The sequence below is a fragment of the Coregonus lavaretus genome, assembly GCF_964263955.1.
Source record: "Coregonus lavaretus genome assembly, chromosome: 30".
Taxonomy (NCBI): Eukaryota; Metazoa; Chordata; class Actinopteri; order Salmoniformes; family Salmonidae; genus Coregonus; species Coregonus lavaretus.
Window position 1 is genome coordinate 20,099,411 of NC_140017.1, and position 27,786 is coordinate 20,127,196.

The 27,786-nt window shown below is 46.0% G+C and overlaps 2 protein-coding genes across 4 annotated transcripts in view; both read right to left on the bottom strand.

Annotated features, from left to right (window-relative positions):
- LOC311106151 (neurobeachin-like) overlaps positions 1 to 6,030 on the bottom strand; it is a gene marked incomplete at both ends in the record, with an annotated part of 290,049 nt that extends 284,019 nt beyond the window's left edge. The window contains one exon of the mRNA XM_084148480.1: positions 5,767 to 6,030. Coding sequence (XP_084004606.1) covers positions 5,767 to 6,030 — 264 coding nt within the window. The remainder of the gene's footprint in view (positions 1 to 5,766) is intronic.
- A 4,668-nt stretch (positions 6,031 to 10,698) lies between these two features.
- Positions 10,699 to 27,786, bottom strand: part of LOC311106002 (stAR-related lipid transfer protein 13-like) — a 78,613-nt gene continuing 61,525 nt past the window's right edge. For all 3 annotated transcript variants that reach the window (XM_084148259.1, XM_084148260.1, XM_084148261.1), the window contains 11 exons: positions 25,492 to 25,573; positions 18,444 to 18,507; positions 16,156 to 17,576; positions 15,617 to 15,787; positions 15,347 to 15,506; positions 15,018 to 15,216; positions 14,489 to 14,702; positions 13,455 to 13,569; positions 12,714 to 13,210; positions 12,318 to 12,494; positions 10,699 to 12,132 (listed from right to left, as the gene is read on the bottom strand). In XM_084148259.1, coding sequence (XP_084004385.1) covers positions 12,015 to 12,132; positions 12,318 to 12,494; positions 12,714 to 13,210; positions 13,455 to 13,569; positions 14,489 to 14,702; positions 15,018 to 15,216; positions 15,347 to 15,506; positions 15,617 to 15,787; positions 16,156 to 17,576; positions 18,444 to 18,507; positions 25,492 to 25,573 — 3,218 coding nt within the window. In that variant the 3' untranslated portion in view covers positions 10,699 to 12,014. The remainder of the gene's footprint in view (positions 12,133 to 12,317; positions 12,495 to 12,713; positions 13,211 to 13,454; positions 13,570 to 14,488; positions 14,703 to 15,017; positions 15,217 to 15,346; positions 15,507 to 15,616; positions 15,788 to 16,155; positions 17,577 to 18,443; positions 18,508 to 25,491; positions 25,574 to 27,786) is intronic.

Here is a 27,786-nt window from a genome sequence, read left to right on the forward strand (position 1 = left end):
CATCTATCACACTGTTACTGTAGGCCTATTGCAACATATATGTACTGCTGTGTACTGGTCCCTGAACTTAGCATTATTGGGTTTCAGAGAAGCACTTGGACATGATGTGTTATTACATATCTACAGAGCTGCTGGGACAAACTACAGGTGAAGAACAGACTGCTGATCAACAAATATGTTTTATTTCACTTGGTCCCCACACCCCCTCAATGGTCATGCTGCTCCCCCTATGGTCATTCCTCCACCCCCCCTAAACAGTCTTTACTCTGCCTCCACCACAATGGACATTTATTTATTCATCAATGCTACAGTTATGATGTATATAGTGCTATTTCTATTGTTGTTTTTTTATTACCATTTTCATTATTTTATTTCACTTAGTCCTGCATGTTGGAGCTCGAAGCCTAAGATTTCCACTGTACCCCGCAATCACACCTGCAACCCTGTACATGTGACTATTAAACACTCTGAATCTGAATGTTGCTAAGTGAAAAAGTCCTAATTAATTACATTTATGTAATTTAGCAGACGCTCTTATCCAGAGCGACTTACAGTTAGTGAATACATTTTTTTTTTTATACTGGCCCCCCGTGGGAATCAAACCCACAACCCTGGCGTTGCAAACGCCATGCTCTATCAACTGAGCTACATCCCTGCCGGCCATTCCCTCCCCTACCCTGGACGACGCTGGGCCAATTGTGCGCCGCCCATGAGTCTCCCGGTCGCTGCGACAGAGCCTGGATTCGAACCAGGATCTCTAGTGGCACAGTTAGCACTGCGATGCAGTGCCTTAGACCACTGCGCCACTCAGGAGGTAGTGCAGCATCTCATTTCACTAGAAACCAAACTGAAGAAAACAGACCTGAACTTTTCCGTTGTGAAACGGTGTGCACTAATGAATAGAACCCTGCTGAATTAAACCCACGTGGAGGGGAGACTTCATTCATTATGACACGTTTTCTTATTTACAACTTTCATCAGACTGGCTTCAATAGAGAAGATAAACGAGCTAACCAGGCTTAATGAGCTGAGATGAGGGACGGTGGCACCGTGGGCCAGGATACTGCCTTATAGCATCACAACACAGTGTTGTAGCATCTGTCTGATAGGAGGTTCATTATTCTCCTCCACAGGACGGTCTACAGTTGATGTGTCCGAACGGATGGATGATGTTGATCTGTCACGAGTTTAGCACTTTCAGATCCAGGAGTGGTGTCCCATCATCTAGGTGCGTCCCAAATGGCACCCTATTCTCTATTTACTGTAGTGCACTATATAGGGAATAGGGTGCCATTTGGGACGTAGCCCTAGTCAACTCAAGGGATGGCCAACTCAAGTCGTCAGTCATATACCCTAGTTATTCATAATGCTAGCTAGATGGAAAAGGTCAGTCCCTATGTTCAGGATGCATGTACACATCAAGATAAATCTGCATGGCACGGTTTTTACAAGGTTTTTACAGGTCCTCATACGATGGATCACTATGGTCGAGTTCCTTCCCAACTACATTGCAGATGCATGCCAGATCTTACAACGCCTGGATAGGTACAGTATTTTCAACATATCAGCTAACCACATCATATGATATCGCTGCATACACTGCATAGTCGATGACGACAACGTTGCACGCAACCATTGGTTGATGCAATGCAACGCCTGCACATCTAGTCGGGCAAGAACTTGACCTATATCTCTCTTCCCTCCTACTCCACCTCCACATCTTCCTACTCCTCCTTTCATCCACTCATCATTGTCAACCTGATCCTACTTGACTCTGCTCTCTGTCTCTCCACGTCTTTCTCTCCATTGTTCTGTAATCAGACTGGTCTCTGTTCAGAGCCCTGACCCTCTGAATCATTCATTCATACAGGAGAGACACGATTAGCATTATGCTAAAATATTCCCCCCATCCCACTGTCTCTCTCTGATTGAGACCGTGCTGCTACGGTATGTGTTCATCCAACCTCAAGTGAAATGTGGAGATATTAATCACAGACAGATGCAGCCCTGCACACTCATAGGGTAGCACCCTATTGTCTTTATAATACCCTGGTCAAAAGTAGTCCACTGTATAAGGAATAGGGTGCCATTTGGGATGCATACTACATCTCTACCCTGGCCTGCTTACTACATCTCTACCCTGGCCTGCTTGTGTCTGTTTTCCATTACAGCAATCACCTTTTTAGATTCCATTTTTGCTCTTTAACAATCCCTAAATGAGTGTTATGCCATTAATTATAGTTCTCATGTACAGTAGTTTGTCCTGCCTGATGAGAGACGTGTTAATCCAACCATTAGTTAGAGGAGAGGACACATTACTAAGAAATAAATATCATGTTCTCTGATACAGAACTGTTCAACATCATCATCATCATACAGACTGTTTCATCATACCAGGGGCACATTAAAAACACACCTCCTAACATGCAGCACTAAAAACCATCACATGAAACACAGTATGCTTCCCACATGGCACACTATTCCTATAGTGCACTACTTTTGACCATAGGGCTCAGGTCAAACCTAGTGCACTATATAGGAAATAGGGTGCCATTTGAAACTCAACTACAATTTCCACTTCCACAAGGAGTTCCACAACACATCTCTCTACATACAGTGGTGGGAAAAAAGTATTTAGTCAGCCACCAATTGTGCAAGTTCTCCCACTTAAAAAGATGAGAGAGGCCTGTAATTTTCATCATAGGTACACGTCAACTATGACAGACAAATTGAGAAAAAAAAATCCTGAAAATCACATTGTAGGATTTTTAATGAATTTATTTGCAAATTATGGTGGAAAATAAGTATTTGGTCACCTACAAACAAGCAAGATTTCTGGCTCTCACAGACCTGTAACTTCTCCTTTAAGAGGCTCCTCTGTCCTCCACTCGTTACCTGTATTAATGGCACCTGTTTGAACTTGTTATCAGTATAAAAGACACCTGTCCACAACCTCAAACAGTCACACTCCAAACTCCACTATGGCCAAGACCAAAGAGCTGTCAAAGGACACCAGAAACAAAATTGTAGACATGCACCAGGCTGGGAAGACTGAATCTGCAATAGGTAAGCAGCTTGGTTTGAAGAAATCAACTGTGGGAGCAATTATTAGGAAATGGAAGACATACAAGACCACTGATAATCTCCCTCGATCTGGGGCTCCACGCAAGATCTCACCCCGTGGGGTCAAAATGATCACAAGAACGGTGAGCAAAAATCCCAGAACCACCTAGTGAATGACCTGCAGAAAGCTGGGACCAAAGTAACAAAGCCTACCATCAGTAACACACTACACCGCCAGGGACTCAAATCCTGCAGTGCCAGACGTGTCCCCCTGCTTAAGCCAGTACATGTCCAGGCCCGTCTGAAGTTTGCTAGAGTGCATTTGGATGATCCAGAAGAGGATTGAGAGAATGTCATATGGTCAGATGAAACCAAAATAGAACTTTTTGGTAAAAACTCAACTCATCGTGTTTGGAGGACAAAGAATGCTGAGTTGCATCCAAAGAACACCATACCTACTGTGAAGCATGGGGGTGGAAACATCATGCTTTGGGGCTGTTTTTCTGCAAAGGGACCAGGACGACTGATCCGTGTAAAGGAAAGAATGAATGGGGCCATGTATCGTGAGATTTTGAGTGAAAACCTCCTTCCATCAGCAAGGGCATTGAAGATGAAACGTGGCTGGGTCTTTCAGCATGACAATGATCCCAAACACACCGCCCGGGCAATGAAGGAGTGGCTTCGTCAGAAGCATTTCAAGGTCCTGGAGTGGCCTAGCCAGTCTCTAGATCTCAACCGCATAGAAAATCTTTGGAGGGAGTTGAAAGTCCATGTTGCCCAGCGACAGCCCCAAAACATCACTGCTCTAGAGGAGATCTGCATGGAGGAATGGGCCAAAATACCAGCAACAGTGTGTTTAAACCTTGTGAAGACATACAGGAAACGTTTGACCTGTGTCATTGCCAACAAAGGGTATATAACAAAGTATTGAGAAACTTTTGTTATTGACCAAATACTTATTTTCCACCATAATTTGCAAATAAATTCATTAAAAGTCATACAATGTGATTTTCTGCAAAAAAAATCTCATTTTGTCTGTCATAGTTGACGTGTACCTATGATGAAAATTACAGGCCTCTCTCATCTTTTTAAGTGGGAGAACTTGCACAATTGGTGGCTGACTAAATACTTTTTTCCCCCCACTGTATGAAACAACTATAGACTATTAGGACTAATATTTCCCAATTTACCCAGATATATTAGCCATGAAGCCTAATAGGCCAAATGGGAACTATTAGTGAAATATGATGATTGAATGGACTGTTTCCATCTTCATACCTGCAATAGCTACCATACTATAGCTACCATTAGGGTTGTGATGAAGTCTGAACTAGGCATCAGCTACAGTTAGGCTTTACTGTCACTACCAACCTTCACTAGCCAATGTCCACCTAAAGTTATATATATATATATACTTCCATGTCAAATCAATTAATCACATGTATTTATAAAGCCATTTTTACATCAGCATCTATTGAAGATACAGCCACGTTACTGTACTACAGAGGAATCTTCCCCATAGAAAATAATCACCATTGACTTAGTCTCGATTTCACACTGAGTGTCAAGTTCAACTCCACTAAGGTGAAGCCTGTTGACAGATTGATCCATCTCCTGTAAACATTCATATCATGTTTCCAATCTGAGCTGATACCATCCCTGGGATCCATATGGTCATGATAATGGATAGTATTGTGGTGGCTGATACAGTATTGTGGAAGATCTATGCTCACCACAGAGCAAAAGGGTGAAGTAAGTCTGAACACCATGGCATGAGTCTGCATCTGATGCAGAGGGGCTGTAGACATGTGTCAGTGTGCTGGAGCTAGCTGGTGTGCTTCTTGTTCCCCTGGTTATGACAGAGCATTCAGGTGGAATGGGTCTAGCAGCCAGACCACTGGAGCACAAATCTCTGCCCTGTACCTACAGACAATCAGACACACGCACAAACACACAGACAGACATACAGTCAGACACAAACAGACACACCCCACTTGGCACAGACATCAGTTTAACATCTAGTTTTGATTTATATTTGGTTGAGTTGTCAACTAACGTGAATTCAATATGAAATCAACAACAAATGTCACCATGTCATTGGATTTAGGTTAAAAAGTTGGGTGAAAAAAAGATCAAATTCCCTTACATTGATGACTTTTTGCAAATACAATCAGTTTTCCATGTTGATTCAACATCATCACTTTGATTTTTGGGGTTGAAATGATGTGGAAACGTTGATTCAACCATTTTTTGCTCAGTGGGAAACCTTCTGTGGTCCCATCCACCACCTCAGACCTGGGCACCATGATGACCCTTCATGCCTCCTGTATCTGTAAATGTTATGTTAGTTGTCATCTTCAGATACTGAAGTGTAGCCTAACAAGCACAAACTCAACTGAGGAAACAGTGTCACACTCCATAAGAGAGTTCAGAGTAATGCCTCAATCCCTAATAAGAATGCACCCCATCTCTAATAACACCCTATTTGTAATCTCTAGTTAAAGGGTCTCTAGACTACAATATCAGACCTGTACAGAACAGAACACATGCAGCAGTAGCAACCTGCCGTTTTGCCAGTCATCGAGTCACCCGCTGAGACCCTTACCCTTTATTATGGCGGTACAATGTAGCGCTCTGTGCGTGTTGAGGCTTTTGTGTTACATGTGTGAGATGCTGTGGCTGAAATAGCCTATATTTCCTTACCAGGTTGAGCACAGTCTCCACGATATCCCTGTTGCTAACCTCCCCCACCTGGATCAATCCGATCAGAACCGCGAATTTCATCTTGATATTCCGGATGGGCACCTGCGGGTTGATCATCCCAGCCGGTAGAACCATAGAGCCCGAGCCAGATACCATTATTTCCCCGGTACCAGAGCCCCCTGGCTGCCCATGACACGGGGGGATTTGTCGGTCCGAAAGCGACACAGCACCCGGCATCTTCAATGCCGGCCTCTCGCTTGTCATGTCCTTTCAGCCAGATCGATGTCACCTGTTTTAATCGCTGTTCAACTGCATCAATTAAACAGGGGAAAAAATTGTTGAAGATTCTGGAAGAGCCTGACGAAAAGGAAACCCCTCTACCGGTTCCATCCACTCTCTCTGCCGTGCGCGAATAGGAAATACAATCTGGTAATAATTTATTGAGGGTAGAACGAGCCGTGTCCGTCCCTGTACGCAGACGTCTTCTGGTAATCTGAACAGAGTGAACATGAACAGCGCAACAGCCGCTGCAGGGTCTCCAGGCTACCGCTCTGCCACTCTCCGTCATGTTGCCGCCCCCTGCCTGCGGGAAGAAGCGCATCACGCCTGGCTGCAGACAAACTAAAGTAAGAGAACCACTCTAACAAAACCCTGAATTGAAGAATTGGTAAATGAGGTGTAACCTTAGGAAAGAATACTTTAAAAGGATTCAACAAAGCCTTTACAGTTGAATTGGTTGTGAATCAGTCTATCTTTGTGGTTTTATTGCTGTCTAAGCTGAATTTATCAAAACAGTAGCCAATAGAAGGAAGGAAAAGGTTACTCAAAAGCTTTATAGGGTTTTTAGTGGAAGAGCCAGTTACACAATAGAGAAAGCACCTTATTAAAGCTTAGATTGTGAAAAGCTTGGCTGGTAGTTTGAATAATTGTTTTATTACAGGTAGTCTAAATACAAGTGGCACCCTATTCCCATTACAGTGCACTGTAGGGCTCTGGTCAAAAGTGCACTATAAAGGGAATAGGGTGCCGTTTGGGACATATTCTCTGATTTATATGAGTCATACAATGGGAGGACACTACTCTAACATTTCTTTTTACTTCCAGACAGCTTCACTGTGGTAGAGGAATCATTCTATTGAACAGCTTAACTATCACTGCACCAAATGTTGGAAATGAAAAAAAGACTGAATTACTGTGCCTTTGCTGTTTTAATTTAAATCAATTTAATTTAAATCATTATTGAATCTGAACTGTGTGGGGAAACAAATCTCGTTTTAATTGCAGCTCAAGACAATAAATATGCATGCGCACACACACACACACACACACACACACACACACACACACACACACACACACACACACACACACACACACACACCAGGGTAAGGCTGTCTACTTGTCTTTTACTTCATTATGTAAATTGGACTCCTGGTGTCTCTGCATCTCGTTGAACAGTCTGTAGATGTGGAAGTGACCTTGGAGAGTCGTCCTGCAGAACCATAGAAGAATAGACAGAACAGAAAGAACAGGTTTAGGGGAAGTTACTAAATATATGTCCCCAATGGCACCCTATTCCCTATATAGTGCACTTATTTGGACCAGGGCCCATAAAAAAGTAGTGTACTATGTAGGGAATAGGGGCCACTTGGGATGGGACCCTGTTCAAAGTAATGCACTATATAGGGAATAGTGTGCCAATTGGGACGCAAAATAAATCTGTAACCTTCAGCATCTCGTCTGTTTGATGAAGCTGTATTGTTCAGAAGTCAGATGACGCCATCTAGTGGATAAATAAATACATGATTTATGTGAAGATTGGAGGTAGCTGTACTGAAAAATATATATAAACGCAACATGTAAAGTGTTGGGCCCATGTTTCATGAGCTGAAATAAAAGATCCCAGAAATTTTCTATATGCACAAAAAGTTTATTTCTCTCAAATTTGGTGCACAAATTAGTTTACATCCCTGTTAGTGAGCATTTCTCCTTTGTCAAGATAATCCATCCACCTGACAGGTGTGGCGTATCAAGAAGCTGGTAAAAACAGCATGATCATTACACAGGTGCACCTTGTGCTGGGGACATTAAAAGGCCACTCTAAAATGTGCAGTTTTGTCACACAACACAATGCCACAGATGTCTCAAGTTTTGATGGAGCGTGCAATTGGCATGCTGACTTCAGGAATGTCCACCAGAGCTGTTGCCAGAGAATTGAATGTTCATTTCTCTACCATAAGCCGCCTCAAATGTCATTTAAAAGAATTTGGCAGTACGTCCAACCGGCCTCACAACCGCAGACCACGTGTATGGCGTCGTGTGGGCGAGCGGTTTGCTAATGTCAACGTTGTGAACAGAGTGCCTGCCCCATGGTGGCGGTGGGGTTATGGTATGGTTAAGCATAAACTACGGACAATGAACCCAATTGCTTTTTATCCATGGCAATCCTGATGCCCATTGTGTGACCCATTTTCTTTAAAGGTATCTGTGACCAACAGATGCATATCTGTATTCCCAGTCATGTGAAATCCATAGATTAGGGCCTAATGAATTTATTTCAATTGACTGATTTCCTAATATGAACTGTAACTCAGTAAAATCAATACAATTGTTGCATGTTGCCTTTATATTTTTGTTCAGTATATATGGCCCAATCCCAAATCAACCCCTAGAACAGGATGTCTTCATTCCACAGAGGGCCGAGTATCTGCGGGTTTTTGGTTTTTCCTTTCAATTAAAACCTAGACAACCAGGTGAGGGGAGTTCCTTACTAATCAGTGACCTTAATTCAACAATCAAGTACAAGGGAGGAGCGAAACTCCCAGAAACTCGGCCCTCTGTGGAATGAGTCTGACACATGTGCCCTAGAACCTATGCCCTATGTATCTGATTGGTGTATGCAGTATGCAGTAGCATATCAGAGTGCAAGTTGGAGCTATTACCATATTTCTCCACCTGTAAAATCCTTTCAAATCGGCACAGGTTCATAGGGCATAGGGTCTGGGGTCGATTTGGTATAAGCGATCTTTTGTGATCCCTCCATCATGAATCTGATTATTTCAATAAAACGTATACCATATGTATGAAAGACAAAATACAGATGAACAACAACCCTGAGTTGATAGTTCAACAGGCTGACTGCAGGTTATAATACACAGTATGACCACCAGGGAGCAACAATATCCTGTAAATAATAAATAATAATAATAATTTGGTGGGTGCTTATATTTGTCCTATTACACACATGTACAAGTGTGTATTAATACACGTGGAAATTGTAAATGTGTTTTTTGCATATCCTAACTCCCCCTGAGACACCCTTGGAGAGTGGGGTCACGGCCAGGGTCTGCCATTATCAATGGCGACCCTGGAGAAATTAGGGGTAAGTGCCTTGCTCAAGGGCACATCGACAGATTTTTCTGCCACCCTCTGAAAAAACTCTGGGTGCTATTCAAAGGAAATGTTTCAAGTTCGGTATCACTCTATTCTCTCCCTGATTCAATTCCACTATGTGCTCCCAGGCCTCCCCTGTCATTGTGTTCTTGACAGAAATAAGGCCTCCAGTCTAATCCTGTCCTGTTCTGTCTGTGTAGCATGTGACTCTGGACACCAACTCGCTGCCTAGCCTGCTGCTATAAGGAGACCAGGGTTATAACTATTCTATGGCTAATATAGCTCTAACTTGTCCTGGTCTAACTAAGAGTGTATGGGAGTGTCTGTTCTGATGGAGTGTGCACAGGAGAGAGGTATTCTGACTGCGTCTTGACTTACCTGACTTATTCCTGTCAGCTCCTAGTGGAGCAAAGAGCGTCAACGGTGCTCATCTCCAGCAAACTCTGTTCTGGATGGTTTCCTTGACCTCATCCCAGGTGATTCCTGCCTTCATCTCTTCCTCATTCATACTTCTCCATGTCTTCTTTAGGCAGCATGTGACTGTGTGTGGTGGTATTCGGGAGAGAGGTATGTCAACATGATCTGGTATATTGTTGCTGGCGGTGTCCCTGACATCACATGTCTGTTCTCTATGGTGTGGAACAGCTATGTGGGGTCAGGGGTGAAAGGTCATTAGAACGTTGGGAGGCCAGTAGATTGTTATAGATGGTCATTTTTTGGTTTAGACAAATTCCCTGAAGATAAGTTGACTGAGAACACAATCTCATTTACTGCAACAACCTGGGGAATAATTACAGGGGAGAGGGAGAGAAGGGGTGATGAATGAGCCAATTCAAAGCTGGGGATGATTAGGTGGCCAAGATGGACATTTAGCCAGGACACCGGGGTTAACTCTTACGATAAGTGCCATAGATCTTTAGTGACCACAGAGAGTCAGGACACCTGTTTAAAGTCCCATCTGAAAGACGCCACCCTACACAGGGCAATGTTCCCAATCACTGCCCTAGGGCATTGGGATCTGTTTTTTGCATTTTATTTGACCAGAGGAAAGATTGCCTGGCCACTTCCAGCAGCATCTGGTCTCCCATCCAGGGACCGACCAGGATCAACCCTGCTTAGCTTCAGAGGCAAGCCAGCAGTGGGATGCAGGGTGGTATAGAGTAAATGCATAGAATGCGTCCCAAATGGCACCCTATTCCCTACATAGTGCACAACTTTTGACCAAAACCCTGGTTTAAAGCTGTGCACTAGGGACGAGGGTGCCATTGCAAAAAACAGATCCCAATGCCCTAGGGCAGTGATTGGGAACATTGTCCTGTGTAGGTGAAGTAGATGTGAAGTAGAGAACACACCATGTGAGGTGAGGTGTTGACTAGCAGAACATACAACATACAAATAAACAAACTGCAACTGGAGTGAATAGAGAGCGACTTTCAATTAAACAAATTCCCTTAGAGCAATTACGTTTCTATTCTAATCCATTCTAATTGCATTTGTCTGTGTAAAAATAATAAACACGCAATGTAAACATTTCATAAACATTTTTTACATTGTTTAATTAAAAAATCTTGTCTCTGGAACTAAGCTGAAGCTCAGTCCAGCCAGCTCTCTACAGCAGGTCTGGAGATCAAACCTGAGTCACATGGGCTCCATCCCAAATGGCACGCTGTTCCCTTTTATAGTGCACTACTTTTGACCAGAGCCCTATGAGGGTTCTGCTAAAAAGTGGTGCACTATATAGGAAATAGGGTGCCATTTATGACGCAACATGTTTTCAACCTTAAACACTAAGGTCATATAGAATAACATTACACCCATTCAGACACACAGCACTGTTGAAGCCCAGTAAAACCAGCTTACAGATTAGTACCGTATCAATTACAATAACAATGACGCAATGCAGGAATCAATATATAAGTTGTAGCATTAAGCCTTTCAATTATACAGTATATACAGCTAGTATGCTTGTATGTTTTCACACACACAGATATATACAGACACATGCGTGCACACACAACATATCTAACGTAAAGCATCACATTTTACATTAATAAAATAATATACAGCTTCCCAGAAGCTTTGAAGAGCTTAAATGTCCAAGACATAACTGTAATACTAAATACTAATGGACATTGGCAGGATCATTCTGTCCCCTTTCGGTCATAATAATACAAATAATAATAATAATAATAATAATAATAATAATATTATAATAATGTCATAATAACATCATAATAACGTTTTAATAACGTCCAGCACCTAAGGAGGTCTTCTTGTGTCATTGTGTAGATAGTCCAGAGAAGCTCCATACTCTCTTCAGTCTCTGTGTTCTGGCATCAAATTTCAAACCAGACATGAACATTGGCACAGTAGATCACCTGCTGGGGGTTGACAAACGGTGGCAATTCAACATGTAGAATCGTCGGGAAATAAATAGAATATGACGACCGATGTCCGGTGGTCAGATGCGATAGGGCGGCCATCCGCTGGTTTAGTGCTTCAGCTCTGCCTATTGGCTTCTGGACGCTATGAATGTATACTCCTCCTCTCAGTCCTCCTCTAGCACCAGACATGGATGGGTCTAGCTCCAGAAATAATTAGATGTCACTGTGCTTCCTCGGTATAGCTTCCTCACTCACAAATCCTTACTGGTCCTTGAGCTCACGTCCTCTGTCTAGCAAACACAGGTGACCAGCATCTTGACAACGTCTTAGCCAACTACGCTACCAAAAAGTTAGCAGTTTGATGGCGCAGGTGGAGGTTACAAATCCAACTCGGTTAAACTAGCTCTAGGCCAGGCCAGGTTGGGTCTAATTCCCTCCAGGTATGGGGTGGGTCTATGGAAGACTCTAGTGTCAGATCTTGGTCTCTGGCCCCTCTGTGCTGATTGGTTGGAAGGAGTTGCGAATGCGAGCAGCTTCAGCAGCACAGAGGTGACCAAAGGCCTTGTTGTACCACTCTGGACTCCGCCCCCTGGAACAACAACAACAACAACAACATATGGTCAGGTTCAAACATAACAACAACAACTACAACAATAACAATAACAACAACTACAACAATAACAACAGTCAGATTCACACACAAATCTACACAATCTTCGAAATTAACTTTCTATTTATACAGTATATGCTAAGGTATGTTATGTGTGGACTCACTTGAGGTCTACCCTGCAGATGTGAGTGAGTCTGGACTTCCCAGAGCCGCAGGGTTCTAGAAGGTAGTTAGACTCTAGAACCACGGCCCTCACCCCACCGACCCGGGGACAGTCCTCATGTTCTACAGACACACACACCAATGCACACGTCCCCTTGGGAAGGTCAGTCCTCCACGACCTGACAGAAAGAGACAGAGACAGACAGACAGACAGACAGACAGACAGAGTCAGCTTCATTCAGTACATATAGAACAGACAGGGCTTTAGGTTGATGTGAGCTCTACAGAAACAACATACATAGCATTTAACATGATCTTGGGGATTCAGGTTTCCTCTGAGTTGAAATGTAAATGTCAAATTTCTAAATACAAACACACACATGCAAACACACACTCACCGTAGGACCAGGAAGTCTCTGCTGGGGTGTGGGGGCATGCGGTTGAGGACATAGTGGAACACCTCAGTGTGTCTGTCCAGAGTCTCAGCTACCTTCCACTGCAGCAGGTCCACGTCCCACAGGTGGCGATCTCGCAGCACGCGGTTCAACACCACCGAGGGAGGGGCCTCCACCTCCACCACCACACGCCACCGCCGCAAAGGGTTCCCATCACCCACCTTCTTACAGTAGAGCTCAGTGTTGTCTGAACTGGTGCAGGACACCCAGCACTTAGCCTTCTCTCTGGCCTCCTTCAGGAGCTCCTGGAGCCTGCTCTCTATGTAGCTCTGGTACAGGTTCTGTGGTCTGGTCTCTGTGTGTGTCTGGCTGAGACTAGTCTCTGTCTGGTAGGACACATCATCCTCCTCCTGCTGTCTACAGAGCTCCTTTAAGGTGGGAGCGTGAAGGTCTGCCTCCACGTATGACTTCCTGGACTGAGCCACCATCTCGTGAGGAATCTGATTGTTCGGAGAAGAAAGATCAATCAGAGATCAGGTCGCTATGGATAAGAGCGTCTGCTAAATGACAAACTTTTTTTTTTAATGGTTCGATAACACTTAAAAGGCTGAAGGTATAATGCTTTATATCTTACCTGTCGACAGGTATGAGCCTTTATAATGTTTTATAATGAGATCCAATGTATCTAAGGCATCTTAGTAGCATTGTTGATTAGTAATGAAGTATTCTATTCAGGTCTATTACCTCAAACAGTCGGTTGCACTCTATGATCATGTGGGCGAGTCCCTGCGTCGCGGCAAGGTTCTCATTCAGGTCCTTCTGGTCGGGCCGGCCTGTCGCGTACTTCCTCTGCATGGCCCTGAGGATCATGGGTAACAGTTATTAACACAGCAGAGGATCATGGGTAGCGAGACAATTATGAACACAGCAGCCAGAGTCCATCAGCCGAGGTGCCAAATGAACACATTAACCTCTTCCCTCTCTCCCACTGAATACAGCTAGTTAACCTCCCTCCCAACCCACTAGATAAACAGAGTCCCCCATGCAGCCGAGACACCCACTCGTCACAGCTCCTAACCCTCGCTCTCTCCTGTCCTCCCTCCTTCCCTGCCTTCCCAACCCTCTCTGGCCTCCCTACAATCCCTCTCTCTCCTCCCTGTCATCTCAACATCTCTCTCCTCTCCCTCTTCCCTGTCATCAACATCTCTCTCCTCTCCCTCTTCCCTGTCATCTCAACATCTCTCTCCTCTCCCTCCTCCTTGTCATCTCAACATCTCTCTCTACATGCTATCCCTTTGATCCTGTTCCACCAGTTAGTTAAATGAGAGGTTACTGTTTGTACACAGCGTGATGTCATAAAACACAGTGTTTTAAAGAGTACCCTGGAACTCCAGAACCTTCTTAATAAAAACAGCCCAGAACCAGATAGGCAGTCTACTGTAGTTAGTTAGTCCACTGTAGCTGAACCCCTGATGCCTGAGCCAGACTCCCACCTGGTTAACATCAGTCTTCAAAGAGACCTAGTTAGGAGGACATCATCACTGGGGAGTCTAATAGGAGGGCATATTGTATATAGGATCATTATGTATTATAGAGCACAGCAAGGTGACCCAAATTCAAGACCCAGTGGGTTATAGTTGTATCAGCCCATTATATACACTGCTGAAGGAACAGTCCAGGGTGCCTCATTTGGTCCTACTTTAGAGCTGCTCAGGTGATGTACCTGTGTGTGTGTGTGTGTGTGTGTGTGTGTGTGTGTGTGGTGTAGTGTAGTGTACCTGGGTGAGAGGTTGTCATTCTTCAGGATGTTGAGGTGGAACAGGGACGGGGCCAGACACACAGCAATGTTCATGGGAGTCATCTGGTTCTCCTCCACAGAGGAAGTGACATCAGACAGGAAGCAGAGCAACATCTGGAGCACCTCCCTGTTCTCGTCTGACATCAGCATAATGGCCGCCTGCACAGCCTGCAACCGCTGGTCCTTAGGAACATCTGGAGGGAGGAGAGGGAGGAAGGGATATAGGGAGGGAGGAATAGAAGGAGGAGAAGAGAGGAGAGGAGAGAGGGAACGAGAGTGAGACAGAGATAGTGGTTGAACTATCCAACCATGGGCAATGGAGAGAGACCTTAGTATGATTTGTCTGTCTGTCTCTGTGTGTGTGTGTGTGTGTGTGTGTGTGTGTGTGTGTGTGTGTGTGTGTGTGTGTGTGTGTGTGTGTGTGTGTGTGTGTGTGTGTGTGTGTGTGTGTGCGCGCATGTGTGTGTGTGTGTGTGTGTGTGCATGTGCCTGTGTGTATCAGTCCTTACACTGGTAGATGTGTAGGAAGGTCTCTCCCAGCTTGCTGGTCAGTAGAGGTTCAGGCAGGTCTCTGAAGAACTGTTTGACCATGTCTGCTATGTCGTACGCTGACTGGTCCTCGTAGCTGACATCATCAGGAGATGCCTCATTCATCTGCCTCAGCGCCTGGATACGAGACTTCACACCAGACTTACGGAACAGACCCACCTATAGACGGAGTAGAGCAGAACGTTCAGACAGACAGACAGACCTGGTCTAGATACTGACCGACTGACTGGTTCTACAGAGAGAGAGACTGACAGTCTACTGTAACACAGTATAACAGAGAGAGACTGACCTGGTCTAGACACTGGCTCCTGAGGTATCGGAGGGCCTGCTGCAGGCTGAGGGGGAGGGGCTGACCAGAGCGCTGGACATGAACAATCAGAGGAACACCAAACACATTCTTGTCCTTGTAGTCTGGAACCTTCATCCTCTTCATGAACTTTGGAACCGACCTGACAGAGAGAGACAACACAGAATTAGTCCCATGTCTACTCACACACACAGGAATAGGGTTCAGCCTTGACAAGGTTGATTGATTGGTTGATTGATTGATTGTACTCACCAGGTCCATCCGTGTTTGTTGGACATGGAGTATTTCTCCATGATGGCCGTGAGGCGGAGGAGAGAGAACTTCTGCAGCAGGCTGAGCTGGCCTGCTGATTGGTTGGTGATCTGGAGCGAGGCTACTGCGTGGCTGAGCCGGTTGGACATCTGGAAGCTGGGCCATCGCAGACTAATGCCAGAGAGAGAGAGAGAGAGGAGAACAGTTAATATACGTTCCAAAGAGCACCCTATTCCCTATATAGTGCACTACTTTTGACCAGATCCCCATAGGAAAGTATGCAGGGAAAAGGTGCACTATGTAGGGAATAGAGTGCCATTTAGGATGCAGCCTTGGACAATGATGTCAACTTGAAGATTTGTAAATGTATCAAACTACTGAAACTGGCCACAAATCATTCACTAGACTTCACCTCTAAAATATGGACGTTTTGAGTACGTATTTAGCACTATCAGTATGGAAATAATGACAGGATAATGATTTCTACAAGGAACTAAACACTGAGATGTTAATAATAATTTGAGGACTATGATTCTTACCGGTTGGGTCTGGTTAGTGATGCTCCCACCCCTGAGTCCCTCCTCTCTCTGTATCCAGTACAGTGAGTCTCATTGAGGGACATGCCGTCTCTGTCCCCGTCACTGGCTGTGCTCTGTCCCTCCAGAACAGACGTCCCCTCAATGTCCAGCGTGATCTGGCTGGAGGACTGCAAACCTGCAGGCTGGAGTCCCTGTCCGTCCAGTCCTGCAGAGGGCAGCATGTTCTTGGACCAGTGGTCCACTATCTGCTGCAGGCCGTTGACATGCTGCAGGATGTCATCCAGGTGGGGGAACAGGTCTTCCTTCTCCAGGTCCAGCAGGTCTCCAGTAGAGGCATAGAGGTGAGACCCAGGGACGTTGTCGTACACACTGATCCTACTGCCCCGTGGGCAGCACTGGGTGGCCGGGCAGTGGTGGAACTCCCTGGGGTTAGAGTTAGGTTGGGAGTTGGGGTTGGACTGGGGCTCCAGGGGGTTGAGGCTGCCAGTGTGCCAGGGGACAGAGGCCCCCAGGGTGGGAGAGAGGCTCTCTATGGACAGGGCCTTGGGGAAGGTGCCAGGCTTGTGGTCTTTGGGGATGTGGACCACCAGGTCCTCGTAGGAGTGGAACTCGTTATGCCGGTTGTGTTCGGCTACGCCCCTCTTCCCCTGGGCCACGCCACTGTTCTGCTGCAGGGTGGAAAACACGGCCAAGTCCTCCAGATACATGCCACTGCGCTTGGCGTCGGACCGGTCCGTCCGCTGGGAGTGGGGCTTCCTCTCCTTCAGACTGGGGGAGGAGATGGTGCTGCCGCTGGAGTGGCTGCCCTCGCTGCTGGAGGGGCACTGGGGGGTTAGCCCTAGGGTTGGTCCCCCAGTGTATACCTCCACCGCCCCCGACCCATCCCCATTGGTGATCTCCACACAGCGCAGCGTCTTCAGGGCCTGCGGCTCCGTCTGCAGTACCGGAGCGCTGATCACCAGCATCTTGCTCCGCCCTCTATCCAGCGTACCCCGGGAACGTAGTGTCTCCATGCGGCACAGGAAGTCCTTGGCTCGGGTCCGTCCGGCGCGGCTGTTTTTGGCGGGCAGCGAGCCATAGTAGGGGAGGTGTTTAGGGAGATGTGACAGGGTAAGGGAGGTGGAGTCAGGTTCAGGCATGGCTGCAGAGTCGGAGTAGTTCCGTTTAGAACAGTCTGAGTCCTCTGTGCTCACGGCCTGGTGGCCACTCCCCCCACTGCTCTCACTGTGGAGAGATGAGACCTCTGGTTCACTGAGGTCAGTTAGAACACTCTCGCTACTGGTGGTGTTCCGCAGGCCCCGCCCCTCCCCCTCTCTGGGACTCTGCCCCTCCCCCTTTAGTCTGGACCAGCGGCGGCTCGTCCACTCAAACGTCCATCTGTCACTGATGGCAAATAGGTCCTCCTCATCAGAGTCTTCACTCTGAATACACAGGAAGACAACACAAAATCAATTATCAACCCATGATCACCTAGTCAGGTAGAAATCTAAACCAGTTAACAGTTACATAAACACAATCATCCGAGTCTTCACTCTGGACACACAGGAAGGGAGAATACAAATAGCACTGTCAGTACACTTTTATCAACACATGGTAACAAGACATAATCCGAATGATTGGTTCTAGTTATAAGCTGATGGGACAGCTGTATCTAGATATTGTGATTGTGAGATCTGTGAGGGTGTGGCATCACAGCCTGTCTGTATCTGTTCCAAGAAGGAGAGACAAATGTTATCTGTGTTTTTTCCTAACAGTAAACGATGGAGCCAGAGGATGTGTCTGTTCAGTTATAATCACATTACAGTTCTTTATCGATCACATAATCATGATGATTTAACATCACTAATCAGGTTCTACAGCCATAAATAAACCAATAGGAAACGTCCTCCACACTGAAGGAAGATGAAACAACAGAGGTGTTGGGTGCGTCCCAAATGGCACCCTATTCCTTATAGTGCACTACGTTTGACCAGGGCACTGGTCAAAAGTAGGACACCCTTTAAGGAATACAACAATGGACACATTTCACATATCACAGTATCTGAGTTAGAGGGATGGAAGGATAGAGGGATGGAAGAATAGAGGGGTAAGAGGAGGAGTCGTTTTGTGTTGTTACAGGACTACTACTTAGCTGATATCCTCAGTAATTATTACCATAATACCCTAGAAAGGTATACATAATATCCTTGCATTGACTAAAGCTGTTATACAATATCATTGTGCAACTGAACAAGATCATAACGGTCATAATATATAATAATATAATAATAATTAAAACCTCTACTTACCTTTTTCTTAGGAAGGTTGACGTCTAGTTTCATAGAGGCACACTTGTTCAAGGTGTTGAGTCGTCTGGAAGAAAAACAAGCCAGATGGATGTAAACAATCACATTCTCAGAGTTCATCCTTCTCTTCAAGAGAAGTCACCAGGAATAGACACAGTTAGTTCTCCAGTCCAGGAGTTAAATGACTTCGGGGCTGACGACTACCCAGCCAGGGCAGCCCAAACCTAATCATGCCTGCCAACTGTGGCTAATAGCTTAATGGACAGATGCTCTGGCCATCTCCCTGCCTGTCTGTCTGCTTCTGGCCTCTCTCTCCCTGACAGGGATCTAATTGGTGAAGACTGCTCACGCGCTGAGGGGCTGATGGTAGCCTGCTGTGGTAGTCATTAGTCTATTCGCCTGTGGTTCACAGAGATTCTCCATCAACAGCTAATGGACTAGTCTCTGCTGCTTCTCCAGCTGCACACAGACTTCCTGTTCCTGCTCCCGCTTAGTCACTCTCTCCTTCTATCCAGCAGGGTTCACAAACACACAGGAAATTAAGTCCCTGTTGGTATTTTCTGGGCTAACCAGCTCTAAACAGCTCCATAACTGTTAGATTTGGTTTCAATTAAATCCCACCCACAAGTTGCTAGAGTAACAATGGGAATTTACAATATACCCTATAAACAGTGTGGTTACGTCCCAAATGTCATCCTATTCCCTATATAGTGCACTACGGTCAAAAGTATTGCACAATATAGGGAATAGGGTGCCATTTGGGACCCAGTCAGAGAGTAGGAGAGTAGGGGTCTGTGGGACAGCTAGCCTGGCAGAGAGTAGGAGAGTAGGGGCCTGTGGGACAGCTAGCCTGGCTGAGAGTAGGAGAGTAGGGGTCTGTGGGACAGCTAGCATGGCAGAGAGTAGGAGAGTAGGGGTCTGTGGGACAGCTAGCATGGCAGAGAGTAGGGGAGTAGGGGCCTGTGGGACAGCTAGTCTGACAGTGTAGGAGAGTAGGGGTCTGTGGGACAGCTAGCCTGGCAGAGAGTAGGGGCCTTTGGCACAGCTAGCATGGCAGAGAGTAGGGGCCTTTGGCACAGCTAGCATGGCAGAGAGTAGGAGAGGAGGGGCCTGTGGGACAGCTAGCCTGGCTGAGAGTAGGGGAGGCTGGCCTATTGCAGAGGTAAATAAGGCAGAGACACTTAGGCCAACAAGCTGCCCTGTCTAAAACAACAACAACAACAACAATAACAACACCAACTACACGAGAGGAAAACATGACGACACATTCCTAACCAATCCCACGCCAGCAAAATGGCGCTCGACGGAAGATTTGCGGTGTGACAGTCTTAATGTTTTGCCGCTCCAGATATTGTCCCATGCAGGGTTTATGTGGATTCTGCTCTGGAGCCAACAGGATACAGTAGAGCTGGAGGTCTGTGTCCCAAATGGTACCCTATTCCCTACATAGTAGACAACTTTTGGCCAGGGTCCATAGAGCTCTAGCCCTAGGTTAGTTCCCATGGTCCTTACATTAGCTGTTGGAGCCTGTAGAGCCTATAGAGTGTTGAGGGCCCCTAACTCCTCCTAAAAGCTTTGACTATAGAGCATAATAGAGCCTGAATAACCAGGAATCAAAGAGAAAACAGCAGTGGAGAGCGTGATATATCTATCTGTTCCTCTCAGCCCCATGGTGAGTGTGGAGGGAGGAAGTGTTACTCTGCTCACCACACACAGTGACAGGCAGACAGTATGTTTACCAGCCTCGCCTGGCTCCAGGTGACCATAAAGAAGCTGAGAAGTCAGGGATGGTGTAGGGGGGTGACACTCACAGGGAGACAGAGTCACAGGGAGGTGAGCGCTGGGAGGCTTTGTCTCCAGGGCTAGTTTGGAATGTAGAGGAGTTGCTTAAGGGTTGTTTAGAGTCACTGTGTTTTAATCTGTGAAGGCAGCCCTTTCCCTCCTCCTACCTTGGCTTCATCCCAAATAGCACCCTATATAGTGCACTATTTCGACAAGATTCCTATGGGCCCTGGTCAAAAGTAGTGCACTATATAAGGAATAGGGTGTCATTTGGGACGAAGCCCTTCTCTCTGCTGACAGTCTCTGGGGAAAGTTACCATAGCAACATAAGGCAACATGGGGAACTAAAGGGCTGTTTTTAACCCAATTAGAGACAGTTAATGTCTTGGCATAGCAGAGGGGAAACAATAGTGAGGTTGAACTTGACTACTAGTCTTGCCAGACAGAAGCAGGTTTGAAAAACAGGCCCAGAGGGGTATACTACAAAGCAAGATCAGTGAGTTAGCCAGATAAACAACCATAACTAACTATTGATTTTTTGGTTAATTAAGAAAGTCAAACTTATATACAGTGCATTCGGAAAGTATTCAGACCCCTTGACTTTTTCCACATATTGTTACGTTGCAGCCTTATTCTAAAATTGATTAACTCGTTTTTTCCCTCATCAATCTACAGACAATACCCCATAATGACAAAGCAAAAACAGGTTTTTAGAAATTGTTGCAAATAAAAAATAAAAAATAAAAACGGAAATATCACATTTACGTAAGTATTCAGACCCTTTACTCAGTACTTTGTTGAAGCACCTTTGGCAGCGATTACAGTCTGGAGTCTTCTTGGGTATGACGCTATACAAGCTTGGCACACCTGTATTTGGGGAGTTTCTCCCATTCTTCTCTGCAGATCATCTCAAGCTCTGTCAGATTGGATGGGGAGCGTCGCTGCACAGCTATTTTCAGGTCTCTCTAGAGATATTTGATCGGGTTCAAGTCCGGACTCTGGCTGGGCCACTCAAGGACATTCAGAGACTTATCCCGAAGCCACTCCTGCGTTGTCTTGGCTGTGTGCCTTGTGTCATTGTCCTGTCGGAAGGTGAACCTTCGCCCCAGTATGACGTCCTGAGCGCTATGGAGCAGTATTTCATCAAGGATCTCCGTTCATCTTTACCTCGATCCTGACTAGTCTCCCAGTCCCTGCTGCTGAAAAACATCCACACAGCATGATGTTGCCACCACCATGCTTCACCGTAGGGATGGTGCCAGGTTTCCTCCAGATGTGACGCTTGGCATTCAGGCCAAAGAATTCAATCTTGGTTTCATCAGACATAATAAACAGCTCTCTATCCACCGGATGTGTACCAAACTCACTAAAAGTGGCAGTGATAAAGCCTCTCTTGAAAAAGCCAAACCTTGACCCGGAAAATATAAAAAACTATCGGCCAATATCGAATCTTCCATTCCTCTCAAAAATTTTAGAAAAAGCTGTTGCGCAGCAACTCACTGCCTTTCTGAAGACAAACAATGTATACGAAATGCTTCAGTCTGGTTTTAGACCCCATCATAGCACTGAGACTGCACTTGTGAAGGTGGTAAATGACCTTTTAATGGCGTCAGACCGAGGCTCTGCATCTGTCCTCGTGCTACTAGACCTTAGTGCTGCCTTTGACACCATCGATCACCACATTCTTTTGGAGAGACTGGAAACCCAAATTGGTCTACACGGACAAGTTCTGGCCTGGTTTAGATCCTACCTGTCGGAAAGATATCAGTTTGTCTCTGTGAATGGTCTGTCCTCCGACAAATCAACTGTACATTTCGGTGTTCCTCAAGGTTCCGTTTTAGGACCACTATTGTTTTCACTATATATTTTACCTCTTGGGGATGTTATTCGAAAACATAATGTTAACTTTCACTGCTATGCGGATGACACACAGCTGTACATTTCAATGAAGCATGGTGAAGCCCCAAAATTGCCCTCGCTAGAAGCCTGTGTTTCAGACATAAGGAAGTGGATGGCTGAAAACTTTTTACTTTTAAACTCGGACAAAACAGAGATGCTTGTTCTAGGTCCCAAGAAACAAAGAGATCTTCTGTTAAATCTGACAATTCATCTTGATGGTTGTAAAGTCGTCTCAAATAAAACTGTGAAGGACCTAGGCGTTACTCTTGACCCTGATCTCTCTTTTGACGAACATATCAAGACTGTTTCAAGGACAGCTTTTTTCCATCTACGTAACATTGCAAAAATCAGAAATTTTCTGTCCAAAAATGATGCAGAAAAATTAATCCATGCATTTGTTACTTCTAGATTAGACTACTGCAATGCTCTATTTTCCGGCTACCCGGATAAAGCACTAAATAAACTTCAGTTAGTGCTAAATACGGCTGCTAGAATCCTGACTAGAACCAAGAAATTTGATCATATTACTCCAGTGCTAGCTTCCCTACACTGGCTTCCTGTTAAGGCAAGGGCTGATTTCAAGGTTTTACTGTTAACCTATAAAGCGTTACATGGGCTTGCTCCTACCTATCTTTCCGAGTTGGTCCTGCCGTACATACCAATACGTACGCTACGGTCACAAGACGCAGGCCTCCTAATTGTCCCTAGAATTTCTAAGCAAACAGCGGGAGGCAGGGCTTTCTCCTATAGATCTCCATTTTTATGGAACAGTCTGCCTACCCATGTGAGAGACGCAGACTCGGTCTCAACCTTTAAGTCTTTACTGAAGACTTATCTCTTCAGTAGGTCATATGATTGAGTGTAGTCTGGCCCAGGAGTGTGAAGGTGAACGGAAAGGCTGGAGCAACGAACAGCCCTTGCTGTCTCTGCCAGGCCGGTTCCCCTCTCCACTGGGGTTCTCTGCCTCTAACCCTGTTGCAGGGGCTGAGTCACTGGCCTGCTGGTGCTCTTTCATGCCGTCCCTGGGAGGGGTGCGTCACTTGAGTGGGTTGAGTTACTGACGTGATCTTCCTGTCTGGGTTGGCGCCCCCCCCCCCCCTTGGTTTGTGCTGTGGTGGAGACCTCTGTGGGCTATACTCGGCCTTGTCTCAGGATTGTAAGTTGGTGGTTGGGGATATCCCTCTAGTGGTGCGGGGGCTGTGCTTTGGCGGAGTGGGTGGGGTTATATCCTTCCTGTTTGGCCCTGTCCGGGGGTTTCTTCGGATGGGGCCACAGTGTCTCCGGACCGCTCCTGTCTCAGCCTCCAGTATTTATGCTGCAGTAGTTTATGTGTCGGGGGGCTGGGGTTAGTTGGTTATACCTGGAGTACTTCTCCTGTCTTATCCAGTGTCCTGTGTGAATTTAAGTATGCTCTCTCTAATTCTCTCGTTCTCTCTTTCTCTCTGAGAACCTGAGCCCTAGGACCATACGTCAGGACTACCGGGCATGATGACACCCTGCTGCCCCCAGTCCGCCTGGCCTTGCTGCTATTCCAGTTTCAACTGTTCTGCCTGCGGCTACGAAACCCCTACCTGTCCCAGACCTGCTGTTTTCAACTCTAAATGATCGGCTATGAAAAGCCAACTGAGAGACCTGAGCCCTAGGACCATACGTCGGGACTACCGGCCGTGGTGACTCCTTGCTATCCCCAGTCCGCCTGGCCTTGCTGCTATTCCAGTTTAAACTGTTCTGCCTGCGGTTATGGAACCCCTACCTGTCCCAGACCTGCTGTTTTAAACTCTAATGATCGGCTATGAAAAGCCAACTGAGATTTATTCCTGATTATTATTTGACCATGCTTGTCACTTATGAACATTTTTGAACATCTTGGCATGGTTCTGTTATAATCTCCACCCGGCACAGCCAGAAGAGGACTGGCCACCCCTCATAGCCTGGTTCCTCTCTAGGTTTCTTCCTAGGTTTTGCCTTTCTAGGGAGTTTTTCCTAGCCACCGTGCTTCTACACCTGCATTACTAGCTGTTTGGGGTTTTAGGCTGGGTTTCTGTACAGCACTTCGAGATATTAGCTGATGTAAGAAGGGCTATATAAAATAAAATTGATTGATTGATCAGACCAGAGAATCTTGTTTCTCATGGTCTGAGAGTCCTTTAGGTGCCTTTTGGCAAACTCCAAACGGCTGTCATGTGCTTCAGTCTGGCCACTCTACCTTAAAGGCCTGATTTGGTGGAGTGCTGTAAAGATGGTTGTCCTTCTGGAAGGTTCTCCCATCTCCACAGAGGAACTCTGGAGCTCTGTCAGAGTGACCATTGGGTTCTTGGTCACCTCCCTGACCAAGGCCCTTCTCCCCCGATTGCTCAGTTTGGCTGGGCGGCCAGCTCTAGGAAGAGTCTTGGTTGTTCCAAACTTCTTACATTTAAGAATGATGGAGGCCACTGTGTTCTTGGGGACCTTCAATGATGCAGAATGTTTTTGTTACCCTTCCCCAGATCTGTGCCTCGACACAATCCTGTCTCTGATCTCTACTTACAATTCCTTCGACCTCATGGCTTGGTTTTTGCTCTGACAAGCCTATCAACTGTGGGACCTTATATAGACAGGTGTGTGCCTTTCTAAATCATGTCCAATCAAATGAATTTACCACAGGTGGACCCTAATCAAGTTGTAGAAACATCTCAAGGATGGTCAATGGAAACAGGATGCACCTGAGCTCAATTTCGAGTCACATAGCAAAGGTTCTGAATACTTATGTAAATAAGGTAATACATTTGCAAAAATTTCAGAAAACCTGTTTTCGCTTTGTCAGTATGGGGTATTGTGTGTAGATTGATGACGAAAACAATTAATTTGATCAATTTTAGAATAAGGCTGTAACGTAGCAAAATGTGGAAAAAGTCAAGGGGTCTGAATACTTTCCGAATGCACTGTATGTGTTTTTGGTTGTTGAGTGAATTACACCATGCCCATTTCAAGCTTATCTTTCCATAAAATAAAAAGTTATTTCACAATATTTAAATTAGCTGGCTAAAGCATTGATCTTACTTTGTAGTATACCCCGCTGGTCTGCCAGTTGGATAATCTGATATTTGTTGTTTTCTTCTAGTGGCTGCGTAACGTTAAGTCTGAGGTTTCTGTGACGTCAGTCTAGTAAAGGACTCCTAGATGCGTGAGGTGCTTGTTGTTCACAGTGATTATCGCTCTGTCAGGTTAAGCGGTGTAGATCCATTTCACTTCCCTGAGGCTGAAACACTCAGCTCTCTCTGGTGTTACCTTACTGACTGACATACAAACTCACACAGTCAACCTCAACTAAATTACACTGTAATTGGTATGGAAGCAGTATGGAAAATCAAACCAGGTTTAATCCACTCACCTGCAGAGAGGTTCCACCAGGTCTTTGTCCAGAAAGTCATGGTCTTTCTTCACAGGCGAGATGTCAATGGGGAACTGAGAGTCTGAGGAGGAGGAAACAGATTAACAGATTAAATGCTGCTCTTAGATTAAAGATACAACTTTAAATAGTTCAGTCCATTTCTCCTCTCAGTAGTTATCTAGCTCCTTAATAGGGCAGCAGGCAGGCTGGACACACGTGGCAGATCAGAACCAGCTTCACTTTGAAGAAGGAAAGCACATTGTTTCCAGAGAGCTATCCAGGAGCGGGAGGGAGGGAGGGAAGGAGAGAGAGAGAGAGAGAGAGAGAGAGAGAGAGAGAGAGAGAGAGAGAGAGAGAGAGAGAGAGAGAGAGAGAGAGAGAGAGAGAGAGAGAGAGAGAGAGAGAGAGATGGTAATGAAGAGAGAGAGGGTTTGCCCAAATAATGGCGCTGAGACGTTGAGCAGTAGCAGCAGCAGCATTACGTCTGTCTCTGGGTATTGGCCTCCTGTTATGTAACACACAGTCTGCGTCCCAATTGGCACCTTATTGCCTACATAGTGCACTACTTTTGACCAGGGCCCTTTTCACTCCGGACCCTCCATATTACATCCTACTGCATTGATGTAGTGTCATTAACTGTTTTATGAAAAGCAACGCAGCATGGTCTGTCACATAAGGAGAAACACAGATGTCAAAATACACTCAGACAGATCTGGGTCGGGGACCCGCAGCCGGCAGGAATTGTGAAATGGTTTCAAAATGCAGTTAATTTATACTCAATATTCACGTCTACTCATCAGTGTCTACCTAAATACAACAGCTTCACCTGAATTGAAACACTACAGTCTTGGAAAACATTGCTTCCTTTACTGAGCAGGCTGTATGGAGCTGAATACAGGCAGACAGAATGTGGATAGCAGTGGAGAGACTGTAGCTGCAGCTTTCCATACACACTGATACAATCGCAAATGCACGCACACGCACGCACATACAAACACACACACACACAGAGGGCTGGTGTCAGTGTGTCTCCTTAACAACAGGCTACAATTCCTATCACCAAGAGATTCATGACACCCTCTCACTTCAAAAGACCTGGAACACCGAGGGTGCTGGGGAGAAGAAGGGTAGTCGGGGTAAGGAGGAGAGGGTAGTCGGGGTGAGGAGGAGAGGGTAGTCGGGGTGAGGAGGAGAGGGTAGTCGGGGTGAGGAGGAAAGGGTAGTCGGGATGAGGAGGAGAGGGTAGTCGGGGTGAGGAGGAGAGGGTAGTCGGGGTGAGGAGGAGAGGGTAGTCGGGGTGAGGAGGAGAGGGTAGTCGGGGTGAGGAGGAGAGGGTAGTTGGGGTGAGGAGGAAAGGGTAGTCGGGATGAGGAGGAGAGGGTAGTCGGGGTGAGGAGGAGAGGGTAGTCGGGGTGAGGAGGAGAGGGTAGTCGGGGTGAGGAGGAGAGGGTAGTCGGGGTGAGGCGAGCTGGCTGCTTCTAAACCATGATGATAAAACTTTTCCCCATGACCTCTTTTCTTTTTGTGTGCTGGACATGTTTGGGTAGTAACTCTAGCCAGGAACTATCCAGACCAAGTCTTTCTCTTTCTCTCTTTCTGCAGTCCCCCCTGTCGTTCTGTCATTTTTCTCTCTCCTCCCTCCCTCTCTCCCTGAGTCAGTTGAAAGGAGCTATAGCTTCTAAGTCTCCTGAGGACAGCTGTGTAAATGAAACTGCCAGAGGAAAGGACATGAGAGGAGAGGACATGAGAGGAGGGAAGAGGACATGAGAGGAGAGGAGAGGACATAAGAGGAGAGGACATGAGAGGAGAGGAGGGGAGAGGACATGAGAGGAGAGGATAGGACATGAGAGGAGAGGATAGGACATGAGAGGAGAGGATAGGACATGAGAGGAGAGGATAGGACATGAGAGGAGAGGACATAAGAGTGTAGGAGAGGTCATGATAGGAGAGGACATGAGAGTGTAGGAGAGGACATGAGAGGAGAGGACATGAGAGTGTAGAAGAGGACATGAGAGGAGAGGATAGGACATGAGAGAAGAGGACATGAGAGTGTTAGCCAGCCTGCCAGCTTAGTGGAGTCTGCCACTAGCACAGTCAGTGTAGTCAGCTCAGCTATCCCCATTGAGACCATGTCTGTGCCTCGATCTAGGTTGAGCAAAACTAAACATGGCGGTGTTCACTTTAGCAATCTCACTGGAATAAAGACCTCCTCCATTCCTGTCATTATTGAAAGAGATTGTGATATCTCAAAATAGGGTTACTTAATGTTAGATCCCTCACTTCCAAGGCAGTCAA